Source organism: Osmerus eperlanus, chromosome 25, assembly GCF_963692335.1.
Source record: "Osmerus eperlanus chromosome 25, fOsmEpe2.1, whole genome shotgun sequence".
NCBI classification, from domain to species: Eukaryota; Metazoa; Chordata; class Actinopteri; order Osmeriformes; family Osmeridae; genus Osmerus; species Osmerus eperlanus.
The window spans coordinates 1,396,020-1,419,786 of NC_085042.1; the positions used below are offsets into that span (position 1 = coordinate 1,396,020).

The window sequence follows — 23,767 nt, forward strand, 5'->3', positions numbered from 1 at the left end:
GGACTTTTTGAGATATTGGGGCGCAAGGAGAAAAAATAATAATAATAATAATAAGAAGAAGAATACTAACAAAAACAATAGGTTCCCTCCTACCGGAGGAACCCTAATAACAATAATAATAAAATTAACAAAAACAATAGGTTTCCTCCCTAGGTTTCACCCTAATAATACAACAACAGTCACAAATTAACAATTAAAAACAAGATTAAAAATGTACTTTTAAAGTATTTTCTTAAAGCAAGGATGCCTAGTGGAAAGTGAGTTCCACAGTTCAGGAGCAATGCAAGGCCGTACCAGCCATGTTTTTCAGTTTACAGAGGCAGATACTCGTTTCACCCAAATAAAAGTACCCCCCGGAATAAAAGAACCCCCCGGACAAATCCTCAAAATCTAATAAAAGTACCCCCCGGAAAATTGCCAAATCAACACGCAAACTGTGTCCATATGCTATCAAAATGTGTTCCTACCAGTGTAAGTGCGCATCTTTTACTGTCACTTGCAATCAGGAATAGAAATGGACAGCAAATATACCATTGCTAGGAAAAAACTTCAACACTTGTAGTTTGGAAATACATAATCATTGTTAGAAAATTTCAGAAAAGAGGCTGTCTGGTTACAAATATAGTACAAGTACTTTTCCTCAAAAACAGTCAACATGACTGCAACATAACATGAAAACCACTAGCAAACAAAGCATTGCTAGGAATATACCTCAACACTTGTCATTTGGAAATACATAATCATTATCACAATGTAAAAAAAGAGGTTGTCTGGTTACAAATATAGTACTGGTACTTTTCCTCAAAAACTTACAGTCGATATGACTGAAACATAACATAGAAAATCTCAAAAAAGAGGCTTGGTTACACGTAACCAAGGTAACTTATACTTCGGAACTAGCCTGATCCGTGTCAGGCTAAAAGTCAAGCTAAACTAAAATGTGTTGCAAATAATTTCAAACAGGCGGAAACAGAATCTCAAAAGACAGTTCCGTCGAGTAAAGTCCTGCGCGCAAAGCACTTTAGTCCGTGTTCGGAAACGTAAATTCAGACTTTTTGAAGTGCAGACATGAATGATTACGATCATCTCCAAAAAATATATTAATTTAAATAAACAAGTTAAGAAATAATGTCACTTTAACTGTTTTCAAAAGCCATTGGTTATTGACATAAGGCCTTAGAATCTAAGCAGAGCGTCTAGACAAGTTACAATCAATTACGGCGTATCCATTCTTTGACAACTCTGGTGGATGAAGGTGCTCAGATTATACAAAGTGTTTATCCCACCAGCCCCAAGGGTCTTCAGAGACAGAAGTAATGCTTCCCTGACCAGTATCTGTGGAAGAAGTATAGGTTCAGCAGGCCCAGCATAGTTTATCTAGATAGATTTAATTGTCATTCTTAAAAAAAAAATATATATATATATATATGAAATAACACTTTAGCAACTCTTAAGGATGGCGATGAACACATAAGAGCAGCCTACCATCCTTTGTAGAAAGTAATAGAAAGGAGAGTAGTAGACTATAATAGTAGATATAATAATAGACTGCAGTCTATGTAGGTAGGCCTAGACTATGTAGTCTGCTGGAATCACACACAAGGAAGCAAACTGACTGTAGCCAAGCCTTGACACTGTTCAGTTTGTCTGCATCTCTGTGTGTCTTTGCATGTGGGACATTCTTGAACGGGCAACTATGCCAGGAAATATGAAGGGTATACCTTGCTCCAAAGCAGTACCTGAATATTATCATCAGTTTTTCAGGTCATCTTGAAACACAAAGAATCAAGGAGACTTTTTATTCAATTGTAAAGTATTTTCATTGTTTAAAGTAGCCTATATGTTGACAAGCCTCTATATTACCTCTCCTTCTGGCTTCCCCAATATTATAGGTGCAATATACTGTCCCCATGGGTATATCCAGGCCCACTGGAAGACTCAGGGGGTGACTGCCTGGTGCCCCCATGGTTGAAAAAGTGTTTCTAAAATGCCCTCTAGAGTGGCAAAAATTAGACCAAGTGCCCTACTGTCTGCCATTCACATTGTGAAATATGCTTGAGTGCACAGGATGTCCCATGCAATAAATGACAGTGTGCCCTCTATAAATGTAAAAACATGTCTTCATGAGTTCCTTTATAGTAGAGAAAATGTGATGCAGTACCCTATAAGGTGCCCTTACAATGGTCTAAATTGGACTGTTCCCATGCCCTTACTTCCAATGGAAAAGGGTGCTGTTATGTTATTAAATATGCACGTGTAATATAATAATGATATATTCTTAGTCATGCTGAGCAATTTTAAATGACTGTTCTGCCAAGCAAAGTGTGCTACAGTTTTGGTCACCTTCTGATCTGAAGTCGGTGCTGGATCTGTGCAATACTAGTTATTTCAGTGAATCCCCATTTTAGTCATGGTTATTATCTTTCCCTTTTATCTTAAAGCTCAGCATTTAGCCTATCAGTTAATAAATGCGTGTGGCAAAGTTATTTTGAAGTAATTTATTAATTTTGTTCAAGATGTGAAGACAAAAACATTATTAGCCCACATCAAGTGCAATTAACCATGGCCTTCTTCAGTGTTTTGAATTTTATCCTACAATTTTCAATTGCTGCCACGTTCTTTTTTGGGCTATTATTCTCAATCTCCTGTTGAGAATATCGGCCATAGGCTAGCCTACTGTCAGAACGTTTACTAGCTTGCACTGACAACCTTCAGTTGGTAGCTAACGTCGTTAGCTAATGTAAACTACTTGCCAGTAGCTAGCTAGCTAAGGTAGATAACGTTTTCACATCAAAGAGTTCAAATTTATCTTCCCTTCCGAAAGAAATGCATGGAATTTTCTAAAATTGTCTCAATTTTCAAAAATAAAATAAACATACCGTCCAAAATAAGAACGTACCAGGTGGATTTTTCGGGTAAAAAAAATAAACGTACTGGTACGTTTATTTGAGTAAAAAGAGTATAGCGTTGCAAAAGGAGCATCCGATGAGGCCAATAGTTTTAGGATTAGGAATTAGGTTTATGGTTCAAGTTAGGTTTTGGGGTCAAGGTTGGGTAAGGGTTAATGTTAGGTGTTAGGGAAAACAGGATTTTGATTGGGTCTGAATTGAGTCCCCACAACAATGGCAATACATGTTTTTTGTGTGTGTAAGTAGGCCTATCCGGTAGTGAGCTGTGTGGATAGATGAATAGTTTTCCTTAGTTTCTGTCTGTGTTGTGTCGCCAGGGGCTTTGTTAGTCCGTAGGGAAGCAGGCCTGTGTGTGTTGCTGCCTAGCTATTCAGACATGGAGCATCTCAGTACAGATAGGAGTAAAACTGTGTGTATGTTTACTTTGGATGGCCTCTTCTACTCCCTTTCTCTTTCTTTTGTTTCCCCATGGCTCTCTTTCTCAGAAAAGTGTGTAATTTGAGAGAAGGTGTGCACACGTACAGTAGTTTCATCTCACGGTGTGGTCATCTAGCAGACTGTAGGCATGCCTCTGGGAAGAAAACTATGTTGTTTGCCTGTCTTTTAGTCTCTTCCTGTCCTGTGGTCTTCATCTTCTGGTCTTCATCCTGTGGTCTTCATCCTGTGGTCTTCATCCTGTGGTCTTTATCCCGTGGTCTTTATCCTGTGATGTTCCTGTCCTGTGGTCTTCCTGTCTCTGCTTCTCCAAAACTGGTTGGTCCTGGTGAATGAAGTTGCATAATTTCTGAATGACTCACACCCATATGAGGAGCCAGTCTTATAATATTCATACCAAGGTTGATTCTTCATATAGAAGCCTTTTTAATATAATGCTTGCAAACTCTACACTGCACATTCTAGGTTAACAGGTTCTAAACGGCAAAGAACTAAAAGTTTATCAACTTTTCTAATCATGAACAAACATGGTGTGGGTCAGGGTGTGTACCCACCTCCCACACATGCTCTTCTCCTAACCCCAAATGATCTGAGATTTTCTCAGTATGTCTGAGCTTGGCTCCAGTCTGATATTTGAGTCTGTCTCCTTCTTTTGTTCCCCTTCTCCCTGTTGGCCCACAAGGACAGCGTGTCTGTTACTTTGTCAGTGCACACCTTTATCCAGCGTCACTTTCTCTGACTTATCAACTAGGCAACATACTGTGCACGTTGTCTCTGCTCTATTACACACACCCTGGTGATTAATAGTCACATATGCACTATGGGTGGGAATCTTTTGGTACCTCACGATTAGATTTGATTCTTGGGGTCACAAATCAATAAAAAATCGATTCACGATTTTTAGCGACTTTGTTAATAAAACATTTTTATACATATATAAAAAAACAAAGATTTTTAACATTTGTGAATCACTAGAAGACTGAATTGCGATTCAAATGTGAATCGATTTTTTTCCCCCACCCCTAATATGCACCCACTTGGTGGGTCTTTACTCCCTAGTAAAGGTGAAGCTACGTGCCTAATGTTTATTTTGGTTAGTGCTTGTTTATTTAATTGATGCAATACAGCAAAGCATAGTTATGTCGATTTTTATCTTCTTGAGCACAGTTCTCTATTCCCATCTTGAATTACCCATGCTGTTGTTGTGTCTATGCATGATCTGTGTGTGTATGTGCCTTGTATCTGGGGCTCCCAGATCGTGTGATGAACACAGTGTTTATGGCTCTGAACTAGGATATGCTCATAGACTTCTTTCTTGGGTTCGACTAGAGATGGGATACTCAATTAGAAACCCAAAAGGTCCACTCACCAAATTTCCATTCAGTTCAGGGTCCGGAACAGTGATCGTTTATTTTTCTGGCCCTTATCTCAGAGTTCTGGGGGTAATTTTGTTCAAAGTGTCTATGCTTTGTGTCATAGTGACGTTTCACAGTGACGTTTCACGTTACCACTTTTGACAAGGGCAACCGTCTCATTGCAGATTAGGGTTAATATCGGTTTTGTGCTCCCCACCGGCAACACAAATGCATACTTGTGTAGTGGGGTTTGCTCACCATAAAATAGAAATACTTAATTTATAATAAAGTCTTGGGGCACCACCTTAATATTGGTTTAGGACAGGGATTCCCAAAGTGTGATGTGCGAGCTGCCTCTAGGGGGTGCGCGAGAGGAAAAATGTAATGGTGGTCTAATGGTGTAATAATTAATATTAATTATTATATGGCAACGACAGTACTGAGCGTTCTGATTGGCTAATGGGTAGTCATGCCAGCCGCGTATTGCCCTCCTCGCCGGTCTGATACGGATCCGTATTGCCCTCTGATGTCATCTTCAAAATGAGCGATATTGATAGAAATCAACAGCCATGAGGAAATTCAGAAGCAGCGAAAAAAAAATATTGAAAGTGATTTTGTTGTTGAGTTGTTACTTTACTGCAAATTAAAGCCATTTTAGCTGAGCCGTGTCACGACAGTGTCGTGAGAAGACTTGAGAGTTGATAACAATTACCATTTCTGATAACAATTAACATCTTCTTTTCATTTACAAAATGAAAGGAGCGAAAAATGCCATATAATAAACAATTTACCAACCTCGACCGTTCGGCCATTCCGGGAAATATCAAACTTCGGCTTTGGCGTATCAACCTCGCTTGGTCGATGCGTTAAAGCCTCAGTCTGATATTTCCCGGCATGACCTCACTCTCGGTTAATAAGTAGGCCTAGTTAATATAATGTTTAAATTTTTCACAAAACAAAAACATGAATTATAAAAATTCCTGTTGTAAGATTTAAATTTAAAATAAAAAACTTTGCAGTGTTTCAGGGCGTTTTCACACCTGGGGGGTATTCCAGGTAGCGGGTTTAACAAACTCTGAGCCTAACCCTGAACTCTGAGTTGAGTTACTCTGAAATGGGAAATTCTGAAAACTCGGTTCCAGAAAAGCGGATTTGAATTTGTTAACTCAACTCGGAGTACGTCAACTCTGAGTTAAGCGCAGGCATGAGAACTATTAAAAGCCAACATCAATGGAGCTCCGATAGTAGGATCCACCATGGCACCCGGGAACAAAAAACGTTGTCCTACTTCACCACACTTCAGATATAAGTTTTATTTTGTGTTTATGGTCAATCTGAGCAATATATTCTAGAAAAAAAGCAACACGGCTGTAGCAGCGTATACAATTGGCGTGGGAGACAAACTGCCAAGTCAATGCATACATTTGAATGTAATAGCCAGTCCATACATTGAACATTTAACCCCACTGTCTGTTAATATTACAGGAGAAAAAGTGGAGGACTTCATAAAATAGCATGTTCAATGTTATATTAAATATAAAAACATCAGTGTTACAAGTAAAGGAGTTGTACAAATGTCGCCACTACTAATTAGCCCTGTGGCGGCACCAATGTTGATCCCCAAAACACGCACACACGAGGTTTATAATACAAAAACTTTATTTAAATTCATTTGAGTCATCAGAGGCACTGCCCAACTGTCACGGTCCATTACTGCTGTGCACACTCCCCACCGAAAAGGCACAACCAGGCCCAAGCAGCTCCCTACCCTCTGCCCCTTCCGTACTGTAGGGGTAGGGATGGGTATCGAAAACCGGTTCTTGTTTAGAACCTGTTCCCAGTGAATCGATTCCTTGGAATCGTTAGCAAAATTCCTTAACGATTCTCTGTGCCTTAAAAAATTAAAATGCTAAGTTTAATAATGGATTAAAAATCGATGTGCTCAGTTTAATAATGGGACACGCTAACGTCTGTCTGAATAAACTATAAAAGTTCGCGCATAGACAGACTGCAGCAAACATGGCAACTAGGAAGAAGCGTTCTAAAGGTTGTATTTCACACGACAAAATGACAACAACGCCACTTGTAACGCGTGTAAAAAGTCTATTTTGTCGAAGGGAGGAAATACTACAAACATGAAGAAGCATTTGAACACACAGCATGGAATGAACTACTGGAACGTCATGTGTTCGATGCATGCAGCAGCGCAGCTAACGTTCGCGCTTCATTTCTAACTATCTAAGGTAGAGCTAAACTGCTCAAAAGTGATCACAACCACTTGTTACTGTGTGAAGCAATTTGCCTTTATTGTGTGTAGTCGATCTAGTTATCTTCTGTCCCATCGTTTGAAGCATACATTTTAGCTCCGGCATTCGTCTCCCTTTAGTATTGATCTTATTGATCATTTCACGTTATCGGGGCGGCGTGTGTTATCAGCAAACGTTCGCGTGTTGCATTATTAAACTGAGCATATCGATTCAGCAGTCAAAGCCAGTTTGAGAAATTCGTTTAGAACGAGTGTGTGTGTGGGGGGGGTGCAGGACGCACAGACCTATGGCTGTAAAGGGGAACATCGATAAGAGAATCGATAAGGAATTGAATCGATAAGCAGGAATTGATAAGGAGTCGGAATCGTTAAAATCTTATCAATACGCATCCCTATGTAGGGGTGAAGTCCACTGCACACTAAAAACACGTCACTGCAATAGTTTATAAAGGCACCCAACTTGTGGCACGCCGCACGTTTAAAACAACCAGCCGCACCTCCTCCACCGGGAGCAAAATAACAGTTTATGGTACTCAGGGGTCCGAGGTCTGGGATGTTGCAGGGCTGGCCCCGAGTGCGAGTGGCTCGCCCACACAGTGCTGGCAACGAACGGAGTTGAAGCAGGCTAGTTGACAGACAAACAAACAAGTAATAGGCGGTCCGTTCGGTCGGCAGTGGCCCGACCGAAATCAAAGTCTCAATGTCACTAAGGGCCGCTATCAGCGCTCACCCACTCTTCGAACGTCCGAAATGTCCATCCATGATTTGTGCTCCTGTGTCCATAGGTCCTCCTGGTCGTGCACAGAACAGTTAGCAAACGTCCTTCGTCCCGGCTCTCTCCGATTGTAGACAGCACGTAATCCCAAACCTCCTTAACTGCACACTGGTTGACCGGTCGCGTCCGGTCTACTCTTCTCCGTATTCCGTTCTCCCCTCTTGCCGACATGTCGCCCCTTTTCTCTTCTCCGCGGCCGCATTCCCACGGCGCTGAGGATCCAATCATGACAGGACCGGCAGCTGCGCCTATTAAGTAATTAGCGCTTCTCCATCCAGTCCTCCCACATCAGTCCATACACGCGACACAAACTGCACCTCATGAAGAAAGTGCCAAAAACTGACCAAGAGATAGGTGTAGGCCTACTTGGGTAGAAGAATAAAGGCTAATCTTGAAATAGATTTGCTGAACTGCTGGCGGCGGTGGATGGTCCAGGTGAGACCGGAGGATGAACGGCTGGGAGGGCGATGCTCGGTACGGCTCCGCGCTGCAAGAGAAGCCGTGTGTTGGTGAACCCCGTCTGTCTCTGGTCCATGTTAAAACTGTCCGCCGTGAAATGGTCAGTGCAGAGGCGGCTGTTGGAGTTTATCCGAAGCTTTCCATGAGCGTGGCTCTTCACAAAATCTATCCACCTATTTTTCCTTTCATTATCAATAGGGAACTTTAGCGTTGCAGCGCAGCTGGAGTTCTTGCATCCAGGGAAGATGCAGTTGCGGGTGGAGGGAGACATCCTGAAGCTAGCTAGCTAGCTGATGTAAGCTACAATAACGGTACAGCAGGAGGAGCCATTCAGTGATCTGACGTAGATAGGTCGAAATGACGTAGATAGGTAGTTTTTTGGCTCCGCCCATTAAAACCTGAGCTGAAAACGGAAGAGAAACTGTTCTTCGGTCTAACTCCACATTTCAGTGCGACAAAGTTTTAGCGCTTTGCACATGCTTTCAGGAACTCATTTCACACGTATATAATGTACTTAGAAGCAAAACATGGCATTTACTTTACAGGATCTTTAAGGTGTGGGGGTGCGTGAACCCTTTCGGGATGTAGAAGGGGGTGCGTGGCCTAAAAGGTTTGGGAACCGCTGGTTTAGGACATTAAGGGATCCTGTGTTTAATATGTAGTAATTAGTCTCATCTTTAGGAATGAAGTGTAGAGCCAATCGTAACATTAGTGAACACGCACACGTCAAAATATCTTTACAATGAATGTATTCAAGTAAACATGGGTAGTATGAACAAGTTAGATTATGAATTTGATATGAGAGATTGGTTTTAATGAACAGAATGAAATGGTCTAACTCAACGAAAGACAGAAATTGTAAAAACTTACATGAATTGTACGTTTTTACAATTCATATTTCAACTAAACAGTACATGTAAATCAGCATCTGAATTAAAATGTGACAAGAAATGGGCAGTGTAGTTGCTGAAAATGTGCGTATTTTATTGATGAAACGGCTAATTTGTAAATAAAAGCTCGACGACGACTTACAAAAAAATGTTGCGCCACCTACTCTTCTGGCAGTGAATTGTTTTCAGCACCCACAGCCTACGGAGATACCATAAACGCAGTCTATCCGTCCGTATCCGTAAGCCCGCCCATCCGTTAACAGAGTCGGAGAAGCATACTGCGGCCTTTAGCCATAGTTACGTTTGATCAGGGTTGACCAATGAAGTTGAGGGCGGTTCGCGTTCAAGGCCCATTTGAAGAATCTGAAGTCAAAGCCCGGCTGCGCTGCAGGATCATGAGACTGAGGCCGAATCCCAATACTCTGTCTTACCCCTACCACTTACCCCTAGCCCTTGACCCTCGAAACTGAGGGGTATGGGCTACATACCCCTATGAAATGAGACGCCACTTGGTTACGGTTACGTCATCTAGCACGTATCGATGTCTCCAAAGCAAGTAGTGTTATGCACTGATATCAAACGAAATTCGCTGCTAATGGAGTTTAGTTAAAACTGTAGACATGCTAGTCAGAGAAATGTGGGACTGTTGTGCAAATCAGCAATGTAACGTTAGCGTAGCATACTAACAATTTTTTTAAACGTTTCAATTAAGAACATGGTTGCAAATATTTATGTACAGGACTGTATAGCACAAAACAAGACTGTCGTAATTTTTTTATCAATTAATTAAGCCAAAAATATTACATTTATCGGACTCTCTGGATGATCTGGACGCCATTGTTGCCGGTCGCGCAGGATTCACATACCCCTAGGTTTCAAGTAAGCTCCCGTTTTCACTTGGTTTTAAGGGGTGTGTACCCCTTCATCTTAGCCCTACCCCTCGCTCAAAAAGAGTATTGGGACACCACTTACTCTCACGTGAACCGGCAAAACTAAGGGCTAGGGGTAAGACAGAGTATTGGGATTCGGCCTGAGTCTGTGGGGTCTCAGTCAGGTCGCAATTAGAATTGCGTTTTTGGTTCTTCTGTTGAAACTTTCAGGTAGTGTTGCAATCACTCATGTTGAATCCCAGGAGAAGCTTGGCAACGTCATTTGAACGCCAATCCTGATGGCGTTCACGCCATGGTTGGTTTCGCTGGAGTCAGAGATTGATTGTCATCTCAGAGTTTTATACAGTTCAGAGTTTGAAGGAGTACAGTCTGGAGTCAGAGATTGATTGTCATCTCAGTTTTATACAGTTCAGAGTTTGAAGGAGTACAGTCTGGAGTCAGAGGTTGATTTGATGAAGCTGGGTTCTCAACTCCCCCTCCTTACTTTACACCTACCAAAGGTGTGAACAGGTCTCTGGCTGGTTCATAGGATTTTTCAAATATTGTTCTGGACATCTTGGTACAGTTACAAAATATAGTTGAATGATGTTTTATTATGTTAGCTTTGTGTAGATACCAAGAATGACTTGGTTATCTTTCAGGAAGAAGGAATAGTTACTAGAATCAAGATTTCAGTAAACACAAAATTAAAACAAAGTAACAAACATGACACAAATATCCCCCTCATAATTCTCCACCTTGTACTCTTGTCGTAAAGGTGAAGTCTGAAGAACTTTCCTCAAAGGTTCTCATTAAGGTATGTTCTTTGTTCAAATTGCTGCCAAAACAGAGAGCACAAATGGTTGCTGGAGACGTGTTGTCTCAAGCAGGCCCTTTGAAGCTTGAAAGCTAGGGGATTGGGGAGGTCTCCCCCCAACTCTATGGTTCCTTTACATCGGTGTTTGGTGGATAATCAGCATACTGAGGGTGTCAAGAGGGCTGATTTAGGTTTGTCTGATGTGATCGAATCAGACTCTTCAGGTGTGACAAGATGTTTGCTCGTGTGGTCTGGCTGACCTCACTACACTTGTCAGTCCACTCTGAAATTTGACATTTTCGGAATCAACTTTTCGCTTTAGGTTGGGTTTTGTCACGCCATAATTTTCGCAAAGGAAGAAGCAGGTACTGTTGGCAAATCGATTAGCCTGCGTTGTTGCAAATGACACACACAACCTGCATGACCCACAGAGGTTGCGGCACAGCGTTGAGTGAGTGAGTTGTCATAGTGATTACAGTAATTATAGCTGCCGATTGGACCTTTGGAATGAACACGGATGATAGAAACCACATCTAGTAGTAAAGAAAATATAGGCTATAGCGCAAAATCACGCATCAATGAAAACTCTCTTGGATCATGACTAAATTAGAATGTTGATTTTGGCTTCGGTCCAAATTGTATTGCGTCTGAGTCCGGATCCGGAGTCCGCCTATTGAGTACCCTCGGACTAGAGGGTGGTGTGTTTTTCCTGAGGCTAGCCTATCCAAGTATTTTACCATTCACATTAGGGCTGTCCCCACTCAGTCGACTAGTCGATCTTTTGGTCGATATGCTCTTGGTCGACTAAGATTCTTTTAGTCAAGCTGCCTTATGGCAGTGTGAGATCTGATTCCCGCTTGTGTCACCATTGCTCAATTAAAGAAATGTTCTACAGAAATTGTTGATGATATAATTTTAGACAAATAAAGCAACTCAAAAATATATCATTTAAAAGAAAAGGTGTTACTGTTTTCCCTTTCGTTAATCTGCGCTTTGTTTTGTTTTTTTGCACATGGCAAGAGCACAATTGGCTGCCGAACTACAAAATCTGCCATAGCCTACTTTGTTGGTGTTATTAGTCAAAATGGCAAATAAATCTGTGGTATGGCAGCATTTCATTACATTGACAAAGTACCGGGTGACTCGAAAAACTTTGAATGCAAACTCTGCCAACAACGGTTTATTTTTCATAGTTCGACGTAGGGCTGGGCGATATGGGTAAAAAATTATCACGATAGATATTTATATTTCCATTCGATAACGATAATTAAGACAATAGACCACAGATCCGTATAGTAGCAAAATAAGTCTCCCTCAACTTTTTCCCTACACTCGGCATAAAGTTTAGGCAGCGCGGTGTGAGAGAAATGTTTGCGGTCAGGGAGCACGTACCTGGGGTCAAGTAACTTAAGCTTTTTATCAATACCTTGGCGCAAACTCACACTTTCTGCATGTTCCAACGAGTAACGGTGCGTTCACACTGCAGCGGAGCGGGTGGCGCGGGGCCTCGGCTTCCAATTCATTTTCAATGAAACCAGGCGTTGACGCTCGTGTAGGGCATTGTGGGAAGGCGAGCGGAGTGGAGCGTTGCAAGTTGGATTTTCTCAACTTTATGTAAATGAGGAGCGTGAAAACGCTAGCGTTGGCCAATCGGATTGGTTTCTTGTAACGTAGCAACTGTTGGTCATGGTAAACATTTCTAGGTTTTATAATTTCAAGATGGAGGAGAAACTTATCTTATGTGTCTGCACACCCCCCCATTCCGTGTTCGTACCTTATATAGAGAACTGCGAGGTGGCATAAAGACAGAACATTCTCGCCTTGAAAAGGCTGTGTAAGAGGGGCTGGTGGTGGGAGACAAGCCGTGTGTATGTTTGTTTATTGTATCGGAGAGGCCTATCGTTTTTTTCTCCCACACCCCAACAGCTGGAGGACATGAGGGCAAAAGGAGAGAGATGTGGGGGCGGGTTGAGAGAAGAGAAGAAAATGAGGGAGGTGTGAGAGAGAATGGTGGAGTGGGGGGAGGAAGGACATGAGAAAGGTGCAGAGTAGAAGAAAAAAAGTTATTTTTGTTCCCCAGGACATCATCTTCATAAAGAAAGACGGACAGAGACTGGGAGGGAGACGGAGAGAGAGAAACAAGGAGAGACACGGAGGGAGAGAAACAAGGAGAGAGACGGAGGGAGAGAAACAAGGAGAGAAACAGGGAAGGAGAGAGACAAGGAGGCAGACAGTGATAGAGAAGCAGAGACAGAGAAAGAAGGAGAGGCGGACAGAGAGAGAGGTGACCAACACTTGATTCCCCCTTCGACCACAGCGGTCGAAGGGGGAGAAAGGGCGCTGGGCACAGACCACCTGGCAGTTTGCTGTTAGAGTGGGCGGAGATAGCAAGGTCTGCCTGGTCGCCACGGATACCCCATTGTCTCAGTCTGCAGTGGAATGTCTGAGTAGGCCCTGCCCCTGGCTCAGGGTTCTAGAAGCCCCCGCTGACTGGCCAGTATAGAGAGCCAGCACCCCCTCACTAATGAAATCTAAACAGCCTCACTAATCCATTGACTGCTAAATAAAAGCTGTTGTGTCTAATTAATTGGCGATTCAACATGGGATGTGGATCACCAGCGACCTCCTGTCTGTTCCCTTAATGTAGGCTTCTCGCCCGGTATGAGATCAACCCCTCAATGCCCCCGAAGCGAGGACACACACAAACACAGACCCTACTTTTCTGTTCAATTTCTCCGTATCTCCGCAGCTGGCGTGTTGCTGTGGGAATGCTGCGTGTGCGTGCTGTTGTGGCTGCTGTCCCAAGATCAGGCAGTCAACGGGCACCCGCTTCATGTACGCCCTCTACTTCCTGCTGGTCACCATCATCTGCATCGCCATGATGTCGCCAAGTGTCGAGGAGATGATGAGGGAGAACGTGAGCATGTTACGCACACATGCTCACTCATACACACACACTCATATACACCCTCATACACACACAAACACTCTCATACACACTCCAAAACACACTCACTCATATGCACATTTCCAGGGTGATCGATCGTTGAGGCACAGTTACAGTGTGTGTGCCTGATAATAGGGGTGTGTGGTAATGTGTAGGTGGTAATGTGTGTGTGTCTGGTAACGTGTGTGTGTGGGGTAACCTGTAATGTGTGTGCATCGGTCTCCTTGCAGATCCCCTTCCTGAGTGAGCTGTGCAGGGTGAATGCAGGCGAGCGCTGCCAGGTGCTGGTGGGCTACGCTGCCGTTTACAAGATGTGCTTCGGCATGGCCTGCTTCTTCCTCTTCCTCTGGCTGCTCACGCTCAGGGTCAACAGCAGCAGGGGCTGCCGTGCAGCCATACACAACGGGTATGGGGACGTGTGTGTGTGTGTGCGTTCGTGTGTCGCTGTGTGGTAATGATTATTTCTCTCTCTCTCTGGACAGGTTCTGGTTTATTAAGTTTATAGCTCTGGTGGCTTGCTGTGTCGGAGCCTTCTTCATCCCCCAGCAAGACACCTTCCTTGAAGGTAGGTCACATACACACACACACACACACACACACAAATACTGGGAAAGACACAGACAAACAGACACACACACACACACTGTCGAAGAATGAACAGATAGACCAGGGACACTCAAATAGAAACCCAAAAGGTCCACTCACCAAATTTCCATTCAGTCCAGGGTCCGGAACAGTTATGGTTTATTTTTCTGGCCCTTACCTCAGAGTTCTGGGGGTCATTTTGTTCAAAGTGTCTATGCTTTGTGTCATAGTGACCTTTCACGTTACCACTTTTGACAAGGGCAACCGATGCAGATTAATATTGGTTTTGTGCTCCCCACCGGCAACACAAATGCATACTCAGTCCACCAAATTTGCAATTTTCGGAATCAACTTTTAGCTTTTGGTTGGGATTGTCAAGCCATGATTTTCGCAAAGGAAGAAACGGGTACCGTTAGCAAATCGATAAGTCTGTGTTGTTGCGAATGACACACACAACCTGCGTCACCCACAGCGGTTGCAGCACAACGTTGAGTGAGTGATTACAGTAATTACATCCCGATTGGACCTTTAGATTGGACACGGATGATAGAAACCACATCTAGTAGTAAAAAATATAGGCTATAGCGCAAAATCACGCATAAATGAAAACTCGCTTGGATCATGACTAAATTTGAATGTTGATTTTGGCTTTAGTCCAAATTGTATTGCGTCTGGGTCCGGATCCGGACCGGAGTCCGCCTATTGAGTACCCCCGAGATAGACCCTGCGATCGTACTTCTGCTTATTTGATGCTTTGCCCAAGGTTAAAGATAAATTAGTTCATACTGTGAACTGCACAAGGTAATAAATAAAACCTTAGAGATGTTTTCTCAGAATGGTGTGCCTTCGATCAAATTATGTTGGCCCACAATCTGTGCACTTGGAATCGTATAGTTCTCATGCCATATGTGATTTAGGCATGACCTGCCTTTGTCATGTGGAGGCATCGTCATATAATTTCAAGCATAGACAAAAGCTTCTTTACAGAGATGCTTGAGTTTGAAACAGCGGGGTCAAAATGTCCGGATCCAAGACCTTTGGCTGTAGTCAGAAGATCTGAGCTCCCAGACCTTCCAACGAGACCCCACAGAACTGTGCCCTTTTGTTCTTAGAAAATGAATTGTTTATCACTGTCACACCATTACATAATTATCAAGACGTACAAGTTTCCACAGGAAACAAAGTAACGTGACATTAACCGGTAAGTGCGCCTCGAGAAATAATGGTCTCGAAGTACAGGCTTTTCATAAACTCTATCGAGCCTCAGAACTCTTGCGTTACTGGTTAGTATTCAGAGTCGACTGAGTGAATGAGGGAAGCAGGTTGACTTGAACAACACAGACGCACTGGGTCTGACCGTGACCTAACCCGGCCTTCCTTCACCAGTGTGGAGGTACGTGGGAGCAGGCGGTGGGTTTATCTTCCTGCTTATCCAGCTCAAGTTGCTGGTGGAGTTCGCTCACCGATGGAACACAAACTGGTAAGACACACACACACGCGCACACACACACACACACAAACAGGTAAGAACAGACACGGAAACTGGTAAGAACACACATGCACTCTCAACCACATACACTCACACACACATCAGGGCTCAAAATTGCGGCGACTTACAGTAATTACAGGGACATTCCCCCAAGGAAAGTAGGGTGAAGTGCCTTGCCCAAGGACACAACATCATTTTTCGCGACCAGGAATCGAACCGGCAACCTTCTGATTAATAGCCCAAGTCCCTAACCGCTCAGCCATCTGACTCCCATATCTGTGTAACCTCAAAATATATTTGGTAGCATTTGTGCGGGCAAATAATCGTTGTGGTGTTACCTGTTTAAATGTATTTACGAAACGCACGCTAATTAGCCTAATGCACAGTACGTGCTTGCCGTTAGCTAATTGTGGATTGGTCGTACGTGAATGATTCATTCATTTTGAACAAATCCTTAGAATGACTCCGGAGTAAGTCCTCTCAAAGACTGATTCGTTCATTTTCTCGTGGCCGCACATCAGGACTGTTGCATAGGCTCAGTCGAGGAAACAGAAATTATTCGGTCATCTCCTGACTGTCTTTTTCATGTGACCTGTCATCGGGTACAAGTCTTCAGATCCTTTTTCACGTGACCTGCATAGGTTTAGTAGAAGAAACGGATACCTCATTCCTTTCGCGTGACTGCTATGTTTAGTATAGTAAGATGTGAATGATATTCGTTCACAAGTCATACTGACACTTTCTTACACTCACATTGTCAGGAATATTTATCTATCAAGCATTACACAGTCAGTCGGTGAACAAGTTTAAGAAAGCTTTATTGCTTGCGGCCGGCCCACAAGGAGACAAAAACATCACACGCCATTGTGCTACAAAGTTTGTCTGCTAGCATGTTGTGCTAGCTAGCTATTTAAACAGACCCGCTCTTGACAGTCATTGGTTAAAACAAAGGCATGCAAATGTCCCATGGCTCTTCTTCATTGGCTCCCTTGCATAGACCTGTCACGCGTGTTTACGTGTGTGCGTTCAACCCAGATTGAAACACAACAACAGGATCTCCGGTCCTGGGGTCGTAAAAGCTCCTTCACATAGGTGTCAAGCAAATGGTCAACAGACCTTGCGTCTCCACCAAAACAACCCCCTTCTTCCTAGTCCTCAGCCCCAAGATAAGGGTCTTGTATGTTTACCCAGAGTTCAGATTTGGGGGTAGGCCTCTTTGCACCCAAGGAATGCTGAACACAGAATCATTCTTATACAGGATAAATGTGTTCCATCTTCAATTTTTCCAACACACTTACAGTTTAGTGCAGTGTAATTGTTTGCCGTGATAATTAAATGCCAGTGTGATAATACATGACAATTTAAAACCGTACAAACTGTCATGTTGTACTGTATTTAATAGAGGAGGTTTTCTTAAAAAATATGATCTGCCTAACAAATGTGCAACTCAAGTAAAATGGTCTTAGATTAGAAAATTATATGGAAAATGAGGTAACTGAATCCTTTGAAAAATGATCCGAAGACTCGTACCCAAAGACACGGTCGGCAGAGGAACAAATCTTTTACCCGAAGACACGGTCGGGAGGTGAACGATTCCTTTGTTCGGAGTCTTTGGATAATTTTTCATGTGACCTGCATAGGCTCAGTACTGATAGAGAAAACCGTAACCAAGAGAAACCACGACTGTGTCTTCGGATACGAGTCTTTGGATAATTTTCACATGATCTGAATACATACGCTCCGAAAAGAAAACAAAGGATTTGTTTTTGTCATTCACTTTCGCATGACTGCTAGGTTTAGCAGTAAGACGTGAATGATATTCGTTCTTTGATGACCGATTACATCAATTTTTTTTTTGATTGATTACAGGTTGTTATTTTGGTCATTTTTGTAACTGTACTTACAGTTCAATGCGGTGTAATTGTGTGGCGTGATAATTAAATACTAGTGTGATAATGAATAATTACAAATCATACAAAGTGTCGTACGTTGGGGTTCACCCCGGTGGACGAGAGGGTAGCCTCCCTCCGCCTTCGGGTGGGGGGACGGGTCCTCACTGTTGTTTGTGCTTACGCACCAAACGGCAGCGCAGAGTACCCACCCTTTTTGGAGTCTCTGGGGGGGGGTGCTGGAAAGCGCTCCTCCCGGAGATGCCCTCGGCTCTGGATGTTGTAGGGCTGTCTTGGTTGACACGACTCTGCAACATCGCGTGGACATCGGGGACAGTGCCTCTGGACTGGCAGACCGGGTTGGTGGTTCCCCTCTTTAAAAAGGGGGACCGGAGGGTGTGCTCCAACTTTAGGGGGATCACACTCCTCATCCTCCCTGGGAAAGTCTATTCAGGGGTTCTGGAGAGGAGGGTCCATCGGATTGTCGAACCTCGGATTCAGGAGGAGCAATGTGGTTTTCCTCCTGGCCGTGGAACTGTGGACCAGCTCTACACCCTCGGCAGGGTCCTGGAGGGTGCATGGGAGTTCGCCCAACCAGTCTACACATGTTTTGTGGATTTGGAAAAGGCATTCGACCGTGTCCCACGGGGGCTCATGTGGGGGGTGTTCCGGGAGTACGGGGTACCAGATTCCCTGATCGGGGCTGTCTGGTCCCTGTACGACCGGTGCCAGAGTTAGGTCCGCATTGCCGGCAGTAAGTCGAACTTGTTCCCGGTGAGGGTTAGACTCCGCCAGGGCTGCCCTTTGTCACCGATTCTGTTCATAACTTATATGGACAGAATTTCTAGGCGCAGCCAGGGCGTTGAGGGGTTCCGGTTTGGTGACCTCAAGATCGGGTCGCTGCTTTTTGCGGATGATGTGGTCCTGATGGCTTCATCGGGCCGTGACCTTCAGCTCTCACTGGAGCGGTTCGCAACCGAATGCGAAGCGGCTGGGATGGGAATCAGCACCTCCAAATCTGAGGCCATGGTTATCAACCGGAAAAGGGTGGAGTGCAATCTCCGGGTTGGGGAGGAGATCTTGACCCAAGCGGAGGAGTTCAAGTATCTCGGGGTCTTGTTCACGAGTGAGGGAAGAATGGAGCACGAGATTGACAGGCGGATCGGTGCGGCATCCGCAGTGATATATTTCCTATATATTTCCTACCCTCACCTATGGTCACGAACTGTGGGTAGTGACCGAAAGAACGAGATCGCGAATACAAGCGGCCGAAATGAGTTTTCTCCGCGGGGTGTCCGGGCTCTCCCTTAGAGATAGGGTGAGAAGCTCGGTCATCCGGGAGGGGCTCAGAGTAGAACCGCTGCTCCTCCGCGTCGAGAGGGGCCAGTTGAGGTGGCTCGGGCATCTGATAAGGATGCCTCCTGGACGCCTCCCTGGTGAGGTGTTCTGGGCACGTCCCACTGGGAAGAGGCCCCGGGGAAGACCCAGAACACGCTGGAGGGACTATGTCTCTCAGCTGGCCTGGGAACGCCTCGGGGTCCCCCAGGAAGAGCTGGTGGAAGTGACCGGGAGGAGGGAAGTCTGGGCCTCCCTGCTTAGGTTGCTGCCCCCACGACCCCCAGAAAAGCGGCAGATGATGGATGGATGGATGGATGGAGTGTCATAATGCTTTGTATTTAATGCGGGAATTTATATTTTAAAAAGTATCTGTTTATATTTGCAATAGTGAACGTGTTCAGGTCAGGGAATCAAATGTTGCAGAATTCGTAAAATGATCCGAACTTTCCATCACTATAACAGTGACCGGTCCACCATTCCATCCAATGTTACATAACCAGTTAAACGACATCTTTACATTCTTAACTTTAATGCAGATTTCAGATTGGTTAATATTTGCTGTCAATCACTCCTTGTCACTGCGCTCAGTTGTCACATGACAGGGAGCTAACTAGCGTGCAAAATTTGAAGTTGAAAAGACAACATGAAAATGTTCGGAGGGTTTGGCATAGGGTTGGGCGGTATGGCTAAAAATGTATATCATAGTATAATTTTGAAGCACGGACGGTAACGGTATATATCACGATATATTTGTTTTTCTTAAAATTTCTAGTCGTCTAATCTACCAAATTTGGAAGGGGTATGTCGGGTGTGTCTGGAAGGCTCTACCGCGGTTACACGGTATAGTCAAAATCCATATTGTAGGCCAAATTCATACCACTATATTTCTGTACTGCTCATGGTGAGTGTGTACTCAGAGCTTCCTCTCTCTAGCCAGAGGAAGGGAGGAGGAACCAAGAGAGGGAGAGAGAGAATGAGAGCAGGGGTCAGACTGACCTAGAAGAATGGAGAAGGGGAGGAGAGAGAGAGGAAGGGTTCAGAGTATGTTATCCCCCTACAGCGTGTACCAAGGTGGAGGCATCTGCTGGCTCTGTAGATGGAAACCACAGCCTTGCCAGACACCCTAACCCCTCCTCCACCTTCCCACAGGTACTCGGGGGTGAAGTATAACCGGCTGTGGTATGCTGCGCTGGCCCTGGTCACCCTGGTGCTGTTCACTGTGGCTGTTGGTGCTGTAGTATTCATGGCCCTGTACTACACCCACTCGGAGGCCTGCCTGCTCAATAAGATCTTCCTGTCGACCAACGCCAGCCTCTGCTTCCTGGTCTCCCTGCTCGCCATCTCTCCATGCATCCAGAAACGTGAGGCTACAGCACACACAAACACAGGCACGTGCACAAGGATGCACACACGTGACACAATCATGTACCGATCATACCACCACACGCGCTTGTTAAAAAAGGAGTGACCGTGTGTTTTTTGTTTGTGTGTGTTTGTGTCTGTTTTATGTGTGTGTGCGTCTGTGTATGTATGCATGTGTGTGTGTGTGTGTGTCCAGTTAAGCCCACGTCAGGCCTTCTTCAGCCGGGAGTCATCAGTGTCTACGTCATGTACCTCACCTTCTCTGCCTTCTCCAGCAAGCCAATTGAGAGTGAGTATGCGGGGGGGCCCAACCAATGGGGAGAGAGGACAGGGGAGAGTCAGACATTATTCTGTCATGTAAGGCATACAATAGACTAATAAACACACTCTCTCTCATAGCGGTGAAGGTAAATGACGAGGATATGCAGGTGTGTGTGTTCCCCTTCAAGCTTGGCTCAGGCGGTGATGGTGATAACAAGATCGTAACCAGTGTGGGAATTGTTATCCTGTTTGGATGTGTTCTCTACTCCTGGTGAGACCCCCCCCACACACACACACACACACACTCTGTAAAGAAGGGGTATGTGATTTACTGTTGCTGGAGGGAAAGGATTTTTCATTTATACGTTGTGTAGAAGATCCAGTGTGGTGGAAATCTGAGACTCAACTAGAGAGGGTACAATTTCTGGGGAAATTGTGAGGTGTGGTTGCAGTGAGGGAAGTTCTTTTTTCTTTCTTTCTTTACTATGTCACTACTACACCTTTTCCTGGGTGTACTTACATTTTACAACTGATATTTCTGTATATTTTAAATAAATATGCATAGTTATTATTTATGAAGATTGCATGGATTAAAAAGCATTCATTTGTTGTTGCTCATTTACACTTCAAAATAGTGTGTGAGTGAAGTGTAGAATGAAACGGTTCTCTTCTCATTTCCCTTGGTGCAAGAGGGAATGGTGATAGGCTATATGGCAGCCTCATATAGTTGAAACAGTCGCATCAAAACGAAGAAATTGGTCAATCCTGTGTAAAAATGGTCCTAACCTATATGACTTAAACGTCCCTTAAGTTTTTCCCTTCTAGTGATATTTTTAAGCATTTACTCATATTGCAATAGTTCATTTATAAAGAACCCCCTTTGAAACAAGCTTATTCTAACAATGCTGTCACCAGCAGTATCTCAGCTGGAATCGCGATTCAAACAGTACTATCTGCAAACTGAAAATATGCCCCCAAAAACTTAAATAAGCTTGAAATTTATTTTGGGAATTATGGCTAGTATAACAAGTTTACTGGAAGCGATCGTTGTGCTCCTCGATTCAGACCGGTAGTTGTACAGCTGAGCTAGCTAACTACTAGACAGAAGCAGAAGCTAACCAGTTGAAGGGCGTACAAAAATACAGTGTTGATGTCACAGCCTGGAAACATAGCTAGCTACATGTTATCACCCTGGCCTTGCCAGTGGCGTTTCTGCAGCTGTCTTGCCATTTTAGGTAGCTATACAGTGTTCATTTTAGGACATCCTCAGATCTCAGACTAATGTGTCAGACTCAAACGAAAAGGCGTCAAGTCTCAGACCAAAAGTCTTGAGAAACGGCTTCAGTCTCAGAAAAACCTCTGTCATTCTCAGACAAAACGCTCTCAAACCAAACGCCGTCATTCTCAAACCAAACGCCGTCATTCTCAGACAAAACGCCCTCAAACCAAACGCTGTCATTCTCAGACAAAACGCAGGGTCAAGATTGTGGTGTGATTGGTTGTTCTTCAGTATAAAAGGAATTGTGAAGAGTCTGTGGATTCTTGATCCCCTGAGACTTTCTCCTCATCTCTGGCTTGTCCTACTCCTTCTTCCTCACCTCTTGCTTTCTATCTTTGGTTTACAATAATCATGGTAGAGTAGGTAAGAGTTAACCTTCATTGATTTCATTCATTTGCAATATGATTAAATTATTATATTATTTAACCTTACTTTGACCATTCTTGCTCTGATTTAACCCATAGAGTCAAATAACTGTAATTCCATTGGTATTGGCATTATTTGGTTAGTGTTAATACACTGTTCAGTTTCCCATCTTCCTTCAAACCATAGGGGAATTAGTTTCGGTTGTTTGGTCAATATTGACCTCCTACAATCTTGAAAGACATTTGCTGAAACACCAGTTACAGGACGGTACATGGTCACAGGTGAATTATGTAAATTGTAGGAACAATAGCCAATAAACATACTCATTGTTAGATTTCTATTTTAGGCAATGAAGACCTAGACCAAATACAATTTCAATTTTTTGTCTTTATTTCAGTGCCAAAAAGCATCTGGTCAGTTCTGAGTGCACGTCCACGGCGAGTAACATCAGCGATGTAGGCCTAAGGGCTGAGAATGTTGCTAAAATAAATTACAGATTGTGACGGGAAACGGTAACATTAACCTAGGTATTCATCAGGGAATGAAAGCACATCGAATCGCATTCTTAAAATCCTCTCCCGGCGTATAAGTAAGCAAATTAAATTTTGTTAGAGATCGGTTGGCTGAACCAGGAACGGATATCCCATGTCTGCCAACGCTATCAGGCTCAGGCTCACGCTACCTGGAATACCCCCCTGGTGTCCCAGGCTCCTTTGATGTCACATTTCTCTCTAGGTCAGGAGGTAATAAAGCTACACGAGCTGACCATTCAAATGGTCAACTGTCCTTTGTGTGGTCATTTTCAAACAAGAATTAATTACATACAAACAATGCAACAGGAAAAGGTCTCAATAGCAAAAGTTCAAAACAGCTGCTTCAATAGCACCTTCCTGTATGTCTTCAATTGACCCTTTCTAGAACTTCCCCTCTCAGGTCATAAATACCTTAAGCCCAACCAGATTTCATTCACTATCAAGATAGCAGGCCATATAAGATGCTTCACCCATCCTCCAGGGTAAACCATCCCACAGAGCTTTCAGCACCTTAAAACCTTACTTAAACTAGTCACTGGCTGTCCATTATTAATGAACAAAGGAGCTTTAAAGTTTTACCACTATTAAAACATATTTATCCAAAAATTTCCACAACAGTTTCTCACACTGCTCTGGTGGGATCTTGGTCTTCTCCTCTTCCAGTCTCTTCCACAGTTCTGTAACTGTAGTGGGTTTCTTAGCCATAATTTTGTCGCCAAGGATTTTTAAGAGATTATCAATCGGGTTTAGATCAGGACTCTGGGCATTTCATTATTTCAATGTTCTTAGCTTCAAGGAACTGCTTTACCTGTTTTGCAGTGTGTCAAGGGGCTTATTGGGAGATGCTCGCAGGGAAGGAACTGCATGTTGCCAAAGGAGGTTCTGATGAACGTTTGCATTCCCCCTGCCATGTAGCTGTATAAGAGGCCCAACTCCTGCTGCA

The 23,767-nt window shown here is 43.8% G+C and overlaps 1 protein-coding gene across 1 annotated transcript in view; it reads left to right on the forward strand.

Moving 5' to 3' along the window:
• Positions 1 to 23,767, forward strand: part of serinc5 (serine incorporator 5) — a 37,051-nt gene that overhangs the window by 8,930 nt on the left and 4,354 nt on the right. The window contains exons 2-8 of the mRNA XM_062452094.1: positions 13,525 to 13,692; positions 13,953 to 14,128; positions 14,205 to 14,287; positions 15,694 to 15,787; positions 20,173 to 20,384; positions 20,582 to 20,674; positions 20,785 to 20,917. Of these exons, the coding sequence (XP_062308078.1) occupies positions 13,525 to 13,692; positions 13,953 to 14,128; positions 14,205 to 14,287; positions 15,694 to 15,787; positions 20,173 to 20,384; positions 20,582 to 20,674; positions 20,785 to 20,917 (959 nt within the window). The remainder of the gene's footprint in view (positions 1 to 13,524; positions 13,693 to 13,952; positions 14,129 to 14,204; positions 14,288 to 15,693; positions 15,788 to 20,172; positions 20,385 to 20,581; positions 20,675 to 20,784; positions 20,918 to 23,767) is intronic.